Source organism: Callithrix jacchus, chromosome 2 (assembly GCF_049354715.1).
Source record: "Callithrix jacchus isolate 240 chromosome 2, calJac240_pri, whole genome shotgun sequence".
In the NCBI taxonomy this organism is placed as follows: Eukaryota; Metazoa; Chordata; class Mammalia; order Primates; family Cebidae; genus Callithrix; species Callithrix jacchus.
The window spans coordinates 130,944,648-130,956,506 of record NC_133503.1 but is presented as its reverse complement, the minus strand read 5'-3'; the positions used below and the strand labels follow the sequence as shown (position 1 = coordinate 130,956,506).

Genomic DNA, 11,859 nt, shown 5'->3' with positions numbered 1-11,859 from the left:
TTATGAAATATTTTTTCCTCTACTTAATCTTTATCATTCAGGGGTTTTGCCCAGGAGGAGGACAAATTACTTATGTTCCTCCTGTCTTTTCAAGTCCTACCCCCCTTACCTTTAAAGTATTGCATGGAATCTTTGGTGACAGACGAATGGAGGTGGGCAGGAGGGTGTTTGGAAACCAGACTGAAAATAAATTCTCCATAAAGCACAGATTCACCAGCCTAGAAATGGCTCTGTCCTGATGGATTCCTTGAGATGTGTTTTATTTCCATTAAAAACACAAAAACTTTCAAACTTTCACTGTGTCTCAAAACCATAGAGAAAAAAATCCAGCCTTTCAAGTGTAAAAAAATCCAGCCTTTCAAGTGTTCAAGAAAAGCTTGAAGAAATAAAAGAAACTCGTTGCTCTCTGGGCCACTTTAGGAGGCAGAGTATTCCTGGAGAGCTTAAGGATTCATTCGAAAGGGAACCCAAGGTGGGCGTTCAAAGCCGATCCAAAGGATATTCTTTTTAGAAAACAAAAGGAGCATAAGGGGTGGGGGCCTGAAGGTGCCCAAAGCTGGTGGGTCAGTGTCACTTTCTTCCTCCCTTTCGCCCCTTTCCTCCCGCTTTTTTCTCCCCTGTGGCCCCGAGTGCCTCTGCTCAGCACCCCATTCTCTCCAGCCCCGACTGTGCATCCTCAACCCTACCCTGCGAGTCGGGCCGTGTCTACCCACCCCAGGACCTGGTCCGTCCAGGCTCCTTCCCATCCTCACCCCGCGCCTTTCTCCCTGAGCCCCGGCTATCTCGCTGCTTCAGCCGCTAGTACAGGGGATCCCGCCCGCCAAGGGGGCCGCCCCGCCTCGGCCCTCCCCCGCCTGGCCGCACCATAAAGCGCCCGGCCGCGGAGCCCAGACGCCAGCTCCGCTGCTCTGCTCCACCCGGACGCCAGCGCGCCCCCGACGGCAGCCCGGACGCCGCGCACCGGTCACCTGCGCCGCCGGCCCGGGCCCCGACCGAGGTTCAACGCACGGCCCAGGGACCCCCAAGCAGGGCAAACGCCGCCGTCGCCCCCGGCCCCACGGGGAGCAGGAAGAGCCAACATGCTGGCCCCGCTCGGAGCCGCCGTCCTCCTGCTGCACCTGGTCCTGCAGCCGTGGCTGGCGGCCGGCGCCCAGGCCACCCCCCAGGGTAAGCGGGCTCGGGTCGGGCCCGGGGGCGATAGGCACTGGGTGCCCCATCCGCGGAGCGAGTCGGGGGACCTGCTCGCCCTGTGCTCCTGAAGCCTTGTTCAGCTCTTCTGTCCCTCCCGGGCCCAATCAAAGCATATTACGATTGCAGGTAGTGATCAATCAGTCTAGAATTTTCTGAAATTCGATTATCCAATGATGAGAACAATTCCCTAAATAGTTGGGGGATTCAAAATTGTTTCAGACTATGCAAAGACGTGGGGTTGACTTCAAAACTTGCTACAGGGGCCGTAGACCTCGAACATGTTAGGCTCTGGTGTAGGGTGGATTCCGAGTCCTGCACCCTGCGCCGGTTCCCTCCAGTCAGCCTTGCTCCTTAAATCCTTCTACTGGCCAGCGACGTTCTCCGAGTCTGCTCGGGACATCCCTGAGAAAAGTGCAGAATTACTCTACTTGCCCTAGCATCTGCATTTTCTGCTCTGACTTTGCTTGAACCTCAAAAAGAAAGTTTCTTTCAAGAGTTGGCTTGATGTCTTAATTTCTGAGATAAATAGGAAGGGCTGGGCTTTTTCAATGAAATCACGTTCTTTGCAGCAAGATGAATGCAGCTGGAGGCCATTTTCCTAAGTGAATTAAGGCAGTAACAGAAAACCAAATAGCGTTTCTCACAAGCCAGAACTGAACAGTGGGTACATAAAGATGGAAACAATAGACACTGGGGACTCCGAAAGGCGGGGTCAGGGTTGGGAAAACTACCTACGTTCACTGGATGATCACTAGAAACTCAAATGCCACCTTATGCAATACACCCATGTAACAAACTTGCACATGTACCCCCTGAATCTATAATTTTTTAAAAAAGAATTTGGTCTTTTTCTATGAAAAGGTAAAAATTTAGTAAATAATGTGAAAAGATACTTGAACAATCCTCAAACCCCTTGGTGAAATCGAGTGAAAATAGCCATTGGGTAGAAAGCAGTTAAACAGAATTTTTTCTGTAAAGACCAAAAGGAAGACATGATTTAAGGAAAAAAAAAAAAAAAAAAGATCTTCGGGTTATGACTGGCCCTCACTGGTCAGTGATGAGCTTCATCTGTTTGAACTTGGTGCCTGGGTTGATTTATTCCTGGCAATGGAAATAAATCTGGAGAGACACACAACCTGAAGTAAAAGTTGTTATTCCTCTTGAAGCCAGAGCAGAGAATGCCTGTGAGGGCATTTAAATTGCATTTCACCAAATAACTCATTTTGATTCCAGACCAGACAACCAGCATTGTGGTTTCAGGGACTACAGTACTGCTAACTTTTAGTTTGTGTTGAAATATTTGAAATTCTGTAATATAAACTGTGCCCCATACTTCTAGGAAGGTAAGAAAGGAAGCTTTTAACCACACTTCAAAAATCTTTTGTGATGACATTCAACAAGTTTGGATTTGTAGGTATAATTTTTTCATGTTATATACATTCTTGATTTTGAACATACAAGTTCATGGTGTGCCTTAGTTACTTTGTTTCTCAGACATACCTGATCATTTTATGGAGACTTGAACTCAGCCTGTACAACCTAAATTACCTGGTTAATTTAGTAGCTGTAGATGACCTGATTAAGTCAAGTTTCTGATAGATTTTTTTGATTGCATTATCTAGTCGGCAATTATCAGGCTTAACAGGATAATTTGCTTATCTCCTTCTTCCTCTGAGCTGCATTACTAATCTTAAATTAGTACATATTCAATTTACATACCATGGTAGCTGGGCTCATTGGTAGCAGTAATTTCACCTCTAACATTAGAGGTTTGTGCTTTGATCCTGGCACTTTTACTAAAACCTAATAACATTAATAGAAAGTGGTAGTGTCTCATTTCCTTTTCAAAACACTCTCTATATTCATTACTAACTATTCCCATCTCTGCCTCTTGAGAGAGATGCAAATGAATCAGAAAGCACAGACTGAAATCCAAGTTTAGCTTGAGTTACATCATGAACCTGATCAGAGTCAAAGCAAGAATCAAGAGTACTACAAGTTTTGCTTTGAGGGTCCTTCCCAGACTTTAAACACACATCTCTTTTCTCAAGATGTTTTGACCTGAATGGAACTTTATAACATGTTGCCTTATTTCCCTTTGCCCTCATTAGTGAAACAAAGTACCAATTCTCTTGAAAATTAAGAAATTCAATTTCCCTTTTGAAATGCAATAGGCAACAGTATTTATGGTTTAAGAATGTAGGCACTAAGAGGAACACAATCGATGTTCTACTTTCCAATATGTCTCAATATTGAATTCATTCTTGTGTAAGGACCTCTGGTACATGTGAAAAATACAGTATAGATCCAGTGTGAAGACAAACTGTTTTTTAAAAAGAGGAGACATTTTTGAGTAACTAGATTTTTGCCTGCTTGCTTCAAAACTTTCATTCTTATTACAAAGCAATACCTGCCCATTGTGGAAAAATAAAAGTTAGATAAGCAAAAGATAAAAGAGAGGAAATTTAAAACTTATATTTATACAACCCAGGGATAGCTTCTATTAACATGTTGTATTATCTTTCATTTCAAATATTTTTCTATGCAAATATATATTTCAAATGGAATTGTGTTATACATATAGTTTTAGAATTCTTTTTTCTTAATGTATCATGAACATCTTTTTATAACTATAAGTATTAAGCTACATTTTAAAAAATAGGTAATATTCTGCTTTTTGGAAGAATCAAAATGTATTTAGCCAGGGTTGTAATATAGAACCCTTAAGTTGTTTCCCGTGTTTTGATATTGTAAATAATAGTTTATTGAACAAGAGCCACAGGATGGCTTGGGGTGATTTTAACCATCTTCTCAATCTCTGCCGAGCCCTTCTTTTTTTTTTTTTTTTTTTTTTTTTTTTTTTTTGCTAAGGACAGTTTATGTTTTCATAGCAAAATACTGTGCCAACAGAGCTCAGTTTTACCTCTCTTCCAATTATATTTTCTAATTCTTTCCTAAATAGAAATTCCAGAATTACCACTAGTGGCCAATATTCTTGTACCTAAATCATTTACCATGTTATCCATTATTTCCTTAGGATAAATTCCCACAAGTAAAATTGCCAGATCAATGAGCACATATGTTTTAGGGCCTTTGGTACTATTGTTTAAACTGTCTTCAAAATGTTTATACTAGCGTAAATCTTACCTAGTGGTACGGAGAGTGCCCATTTCCATGAACCATCACCAACAGTTGGATACTGTTGTATTTACTCGTTTTCCAATTCAGTGGTAAAAATAATATCTTACTGTTTAAGTTAGCAACTCCTGCATCATTAAATACATTAACATTTATTTATTTGCTTAATGGTCATTCTAATGCTTTTTATGTAAATTGCCTTTTATATTCCTTGCCCATTTTTCTATTAGGATGCTTATTTTATTGATTTGTAAGAACTCTTTATGAATTGTCAATATTACCCATTTAATAACCAAATTATTATATCCAAGAGACAGCTGTAGGTGCTGAAGTTCCTGTAGGCTATGGAATTGTTCAAATGATATTTGCAGATGCTAATAGATATATAAGTAACTTCTAGTAAATAGTACCCAAATTTGGCCTTTGCCTTTTAAATGGCTCTGGGCATACTTTCTCATAGCGTTCATAAATATAATAAGTTCATGAGAGAAAGTACTGCTTGCTTGATCAAAAGCAACTTATACAAATACAAATGCAGATTCTGATTTTTGTAGACCAATTCTATCAGTCAAGACACAGTCAAGAAACTGAAACCACATCAATTTGTTTTGTTTTGTTTCCACACTGGGATTTTTTTAAACAGAGAAACGCCGGAGAATTGTAAAGGCACAAAGGGAACACTTAGGTCTCACAAAAGTAGCAAATCATTTTCCACCAGCACGTCTACCACCATATTCGTGTTTTCTGCTGCATTCCCTGTCGTTTGTCACTGACCAGGAAAAGACAGTTGGCTCTGGTCCTAGAGGTGCCTAAGGGACTCTGTGACAGAAATTCACTGCTTGGGGACATCAGTTAAACAATGGCTTGGATGCTTTCACCAGTCCCCCTTGTACTTTAAGCCTTTACTGCTTTTCCTGCTGGGCATTTTCAGAGCTATTTGTTCAGCCAAACCCAATTTTGTGTCTGCAAATTGAGTCTTCTCTTGAGGGCTATACCCAGTGATGAATCTTGTGCTGCATTTCTTCTGGCTCAAATGTCCAGCCACTGTAAAAGTGACAGGGAAGAACTGGTGAGTTTGGCAGTATGGAAAAGGGATTACAAGATTAGTTTACATTACTTGTAGCTTACTGTCAAATTGCTCCCCCCACCCAAAAAAACCCTGTTCTCCCCAAAGTTGAATCTTTCACTTATACCCCTTCTTGTCCCTCCCCAGTCTTTGACCTTCTCCCATCGGCCAGTCAGAGGTTGAACCCAAGTGCTCTGCTGCCAGTCCTGACAGACCCCACCTTGAATGATCTATATGTGATTTCCACCTTCAAGCTGCAGACTAAAAGTTCAGCCACCATCTTCGGTCTTTACTCTTCAACTGACAACAGTAAATATTTTGAATTTACTGTGATGGGACGCTTAAACAAAGGTAAGCAAATTTGCTGAAATAATTTTCTTAAAAATCTCCTTTTTATAGTCCAGGATTTGGGGTATACTTTCTCTAAGATGGTTTCCTTGTATAATTTTATTCTCACTAGTCATTTCAGTTTTCAATATTGAATTCTTCTTACTGTACATTTACCTATATAGGGAGGTGGAGTTGGGGAGAAAGTGACATTGAGAGCAAAGAAGAAGAATTGCTGTGACCAAGATGCCTTTTGACATTGTCTCATCCTCATGTTATTCTGAATCCAGTTCTGGAATGGACAGGACAAGGGACAATTCAGCCATTATCTTAGTCAACTCAGGTTGCTATAATAAGATACCATTGACTACATGGCTTCAACAATAGACATTCACTTCTCACAGTTCTAGAGAATGATAAGTCCAGGATCATGGTGCCATCTTAGTCCATTTTGTGTTGCTATAAAAGACTACCTAAGTCTGGGTAATTTACAAAGAAAAGAGATTTATTTAGCTCATGGTTCTGCAGGCTGCGAAGTTCAAGGGCATGGCCCTGGCTTCTGATGAAGACTTTCTTGTGTCACAACATGGTGGAGAAGGTCAAAGAGGAAGCAGACACATGGGAAGAGGAGAAAACCTGAGGGGCATCCTAGCTATATAACAACCCACTGTCTCAAGAACTAATCCATTCCTTTGAGAACTAATCCAGTTTCACAAGAGCAGAAACTCACTATTTCGAGAACAGCACCAAGCCATTCATGAGAGATCCACCCTCATAATCTATATACCTCCCACAAGGCCCCACCTCCCAACACTGTCACATTGGGGACCAAATTTCAGCATAAGTTTTGATGGGGACAGACATACCATATCCGAACCATACCACCAGCAGATTTGTCTCCTCATAAGGGGCCAGTTCCTGGACTGTAGATGGCCATCATGTATTGTATCCTCACATGATGGAGAGACACTGCAAGCTCTTGTGTCTCCTCTTATAAGGTCACTATTCCCATCATGAGGGCCACACCCTCAGTACCTCATCTAAACCTAATCATCTCCCCAACATCCCGCCTCCAAATGCCATCACACTGGAGATGAGGAGTTCAGCATGTGAATTTGGTGGGGCGGGGGGAAGGGGCAGATACAAACAATTGGCCCATGACGGCCACCCTGTACCATTCTTATGTTCCCTTTGAAGCCAGTACTTGGCAGACCTAGCTCCTAGCTCCATGAGCACCTACCTGGCTATGATGGAGAGAATATACCTTAATCAGTAGAACAGAATGACTAGGGCTCTTTTCTCCCGTGCGTACCAGTTTACATAGGCCTGTCACTGGTTTGATCCTTCTGCTGTCATCTGTTTCGCTGCTGTAGTGTGTTACTATAAGCACTGAGAAATGAGTCCCAAAGAAAATGGTCACTATTTTTCGTTGCCTTCTCCTCCACTTCTGCCCTGGAGACAACACCTGTTCCTGTTTTTTAAGGAATGTGACAGATGCGTTTTCCTGCTGCTTCATGTATTAAAAAAGAAAAAATAGGAGAACTGGTTCTTCTGGCTGGGTTTTATGTTTATTTCAGTTTGCTTTACAAAGAAGACACTTCCTAGCACTTCAAACTCTTAGATTGGACCTTTGATTGTACACTTAAATCGTAGGCATCGGAAATGAAAGAAGTTCCTAATTCTTAACTTTCATAGGACTCCAAAGTTAAAGCGTAAAGGAATGGAACTTTAACCCCTCTTTTCTGTCAAATTCCAACATGTTTCTTCCCCACTTCCACCCCACTCACAAGTCTGCTTTCTCTGTATGTGCTTCACAGCCTGTCAGGGGCCAGGAGGAGGTGTCAGATAATAAAGTGAGTCTGGGGACATGGCCAGCTAGATGGGTCAACCATTCCTACCCCCTTTCCCTATCTTCAGCCCTGATGAAGGGTGATTCTGCCCATCTCTCTGCCTTGAATCAGACAGCCCCATTTTGCCCAGCATCTGTTGAAGGAACTGCTCATCTTCTGACAGCCCAGCTACTCAGTTTGTGATCTGTAAAAATCACCATTCTTCATCTGTGGATCAGCAGCTTCTCCTAACCTGTCTATTTCAGAGGCATTGCAAAGATTTTTCTTTTGGTTCATCCAGCTCAGTGGCCAGAAGTTCCTCTAGAGAGTAAAAAACTCCTCCGAGCTCTTGCCCTCACTCCCTGTCACCCTCAATTTCTAAATTGGCTGGTATGTATGAGCCCATTGTGGAAAGTCTGTGTTGCAGGGAAACACGAGGAAGCAACTTCCCCCAAACTGATCCTTTCAGTTTATATAGATAAGAATAACACTAGATTCAATGGGCAGTAGGTCGAGGATAAGGGGATTGTTAGTATGTTTCCTCTGAAGAATCACCAGTAATGTGAATTGGCTGTAAATACCAGCTGATCAAAAATTTTAGGGGCTATAATCCCAGCACTTTGGGAGGCTGAGGTGAGCAGACCACTTGAGGTCAGTAGTTCAAGACCAGCCTGGCCAACATGGTGAAACCCCATGTTTCTACTACTAAAAATACAAAAAGTAGCCAGGCGCGGTGGTGGGTGCTTGTAATCCTGGCTACCTGGGAGGCTGAGGCAGGAGAATCGCTTGAACCCAGGAGATGAAGATTGCAATGAGCTGAGATTATGCCACTGCACTCCATACTTCAGCCTGGGCAACAGAGCAAGACTCCATTTCCAAAAAAAATATGGAGGAAAAGATGAAAAGGTTGAGCTGAAGGACTGAAAGATGCACATGTCCCTACCCTCCAACCTAAGATAGGAAAGATAATTTGTCCTTAGAAACTGTGGGTAAAAGGAGTGCTGGAGGAATCTAGAATGAAAATTCTCATAAGGTAAAGGGGGATTTATGCTATTATTAGAGCTTGAAGAGTTGAAGAATGACACAGAGAAGTTGTTTCACTGGAGCAGTTTGAAAAAGTATGAAGATTTGCCAGCACTGGTAAATATAAAAGTTCCAAGAAGGAGCAGAAGACCATTCTAACTGGAATGTTAAAAAGAAGTCACTGGGTCCATCAGATCCAAGGCAAGGACAGAGCCTGTGGTTGAGACTCCCCACTGAACAGTGTTCAGTGGCCACCATGCTGGCCTGATGTAATTCTTCCCCTAACCTTCCATAAATGATCTTCCTGGATGGTACACTCCAGACAGCATTCATCTGACCAAGGTTCAGCTGATCTCTGCTGCTGATTCATGTGGGAAACAGTGAAATAGAAGAAACCCAAATGGATCTTTACTGACTTAAAACACCTGAGTAGGAAATCAAACACATCCTTCCCTCCATTAAAGTTCAGGACTGGAGAGGAAGGAGGGTGACCACACAGCATCAAAGAGTAGAATTTGGTCATCTGGGCCCCATATGAGCTCCTGAAACAAATTAAAATGTAGCTAATGAAGACTGCAAAGAAAGAGTTTGCCACTGAGCTCTCTGCTTCTACTCCAACCCTCGCAAAGTCAGCCTACCCAAGGCTACCTCTTTACTGTTCACAAACAGAATTTGGATCAAGATACACCTGATCTCTGAGACCTCTAGTGGCCCCCTTTCCAAACTGAATAATGTATACATGTTTCAGCAAGGCACTGGGGCTTCCACTGCATAGCCCCAAGCAGCCTTTCTAGCTTATCCCTCATTCCAGCCTCCATGCAGCCTAAGCTTCAGCAAGATAGGCTATTGCCATCTCCTGGAGCCGCCCATGCTGCCTCTCCTTCTCCTTCCTTTTGTTCCTGCTCTCTCGGCACATGCCCTGCATCACCTCTCCAAACCTAAATCTGACACGTTCAAGACCCATCTCCAGCTCTTTCTGATGTTCTTTCTTTTTTCTTTTTTTTTTTTTTTTTTGAGATGGAGTCTTGCTCTGTCACCCAGGCTAGAGTGCAGTGGCATGATCTTGGCTCACTGCAACGTCCGCCACCCAGGTTCAAGCGGTTCTTCTGCCTCAGCCTCCCAAGTCACTGGAATTACAGGCACCTGCCACCACACACATCTAATTTTTGTATTTTTAATAGAGATAGGATTTTACCATCTTGGCCAGGCTGATCTCAAACTCCTGACCTTGTGATCCAACCGCCTCAGCCTCCCAAAGTCCTGAGATTACAGGAATGAGCTATTGCATCTGGCTCTGATATTCTTTCTAATAAGACTTTGTACTTCTTAAAGAAGACATTCCTCTTAGCTTATCTTGTACTTGAATTATAGACACGCAAATCCTACATATTTAAGACCCATCTCCAACTCCTTCTGATATTCTTTCTAATATGACTTTCTACTTCCTAAGGAAGACATTCATCTTAGCTCACTTTGTACTTGAATCACTTCTGGGTCTTCTCTCCATTTGGTTGGGAGCTCCCTTGAGACAGGGACTATACAGCCCTTATCTTTGCATCTGCTGCATCACCTAGTACACTGCCTCGTACATAGAAGTGGATGGACCATGGACAGATGGAAAAGAATAAATGGAGGCTGAGAAAAGTAGACTTGTTTGTGAAAAATGACACACACCATTGTGAAATTCTGGAATTCCACAATATCTAACACATAGTAGGTAATTTTAAAAATATATTTCTTTATCTATTTATTGAGACAGAGTCTTGCTCTGGTACTCAGGTTAGAGCACAGTGCAGTGGCTAGATCTTGGCTCACTACAGCCTCTGCCTCCTAGATTCAACTGATTCTCCTGCCTCAGCCTCCTGAGTAGCTGGGACTACATGCACCCACCACCACACCTGGCCAATTTTTCTGTTTTTTTTTTTTTTCTAGTAGAGATGGGGTTTTGCCATGTTGGCCAGGCTGGTCTCAAACTGCTGTACTCAAGCAATCCTCCTACCTCAGCCTCCTAAAGTGCTGGGACTACAGGCCTGAGCCACTGTACCCAGCCAAAAAAAAGTTGTTTTTTTTTTTAAATGAATAAATGTTGAAGGCCTTTGGAATAGGATATAAGATGATACAGGCAGTATTTCTCTTAGAAGTGATCTGTCAGGTTATTAATAATACAGGTGGAATAATCTTGATAGAAATGAGCATCCTACAGAAACCACCTGGCTGGAGAGAAGATATGGTTCATGCTCTAATAGTATCTGGCATAAAGACAACTTTCCAGTTTGTATCCTGAGTTTGAGTCACAGTTAAAAATCTCACCAACTGCATCACCAGGAATACATTTCTGAATCTCTCTTAGCTCTGGTTGATTGCCTATAAAGTGGGGATAATGATAGCTACCTCACAAGTTGATTGCAAGAACTGAATTATATAAGGTATAATAACTTTCTTTAGACTATGAGGCTCAATAAAATTTTCATTAACAGTGAGAGAGAGAGAGATGTCTATTATTTAGGCAGCTCTTTTCTAATGATGATGGTTTGGTGAACTCTTGCCTTGCCTCTATGACAATTTCACCTTTCAGAAAAAGAAAACAAGAAGAACTACTTCTTTCATCTTAGTATGATTGTCTCAAAACAACTTGGTGCTGTAAAGGGAAGGAAACCCAAAATGTTTGTTGTAATGACCAGAGAGTGTCAGTCAAACTCCTTAGCTTAAGGATAGGAGATGTCAAATAGTTCAGAGTAGTGGTTCTGAAGCTTGCACACTAAAGGCAAATACAGATTAAGAGTGATAGTAGAGCTTAAAATTAAAAGTTTAGATCCAATAATGAATGGAGAAAATGAGGGGCCTCAAACATTAACACTAATATTTATGGAGTCTTTTGATGTACCGAGACTGTATTAAAAGCTCAAAGTCTATTTTCCCTTTTAACTTTCACACTATTCCTATGAGATGCCCTTGAATTAGCTTAATTTTTAAAGTGGTCATATGCAGAAGATGGAAGGAATTTTAAAACTTGACACAAAACTATAATAATTAGGACAGAAGAGCTAAAACCTAATTGAGTCAAAGTTGGTGATTCACACATAAGATAATAAAATTGATGTTTTTAGTCATGTTCAGAATGAGATATGGGAGATATGGAAGAAGTAAGCTCACCTCCTGGAAAAGGTAATACAAGATTAACAGGTGATTGAGGTAAGTCATAGATGGCTCTTTTGTTTCTGTCTTACCCATCAAGGGGAATATTCTTCAAATTATCAAGAATGGTTAAAAGAAAACAAAAATCTA

The 11,859-nt window shown here is 41.8% G+C and overlaps 1 protein-coding gene across 1 annotated transcript in view; it reads left to right on the top strand.

Annotated features, from left to right (window-relative positions):
- The first annotated feature begins 893 nt into the window (after nucleotides 1-893).
- The window catches only part of THBS4 (thrombospondin 4), a 46,557-nt gene continuing 35,591 nt past the window's right edge, over nucleotides 894-11,859 (top strand). The window contains exons 1-2 of the mRNA XM_035291332.3: nucleotides 894-1,167; nucleotides 5,543-5,746. Of these exons, the coding sequence (XP_035147223.3) occupies nucleotides 1,080-1,167; nucleotides 5,543-5,746 (292 nt within the window). The 5' untranslated portion in view covers nucleotides 894-1,079. The remainder of the gene's footprint in view (nucleotides 1,168-5,542; nucleotides 5,747-11,859) is intronic.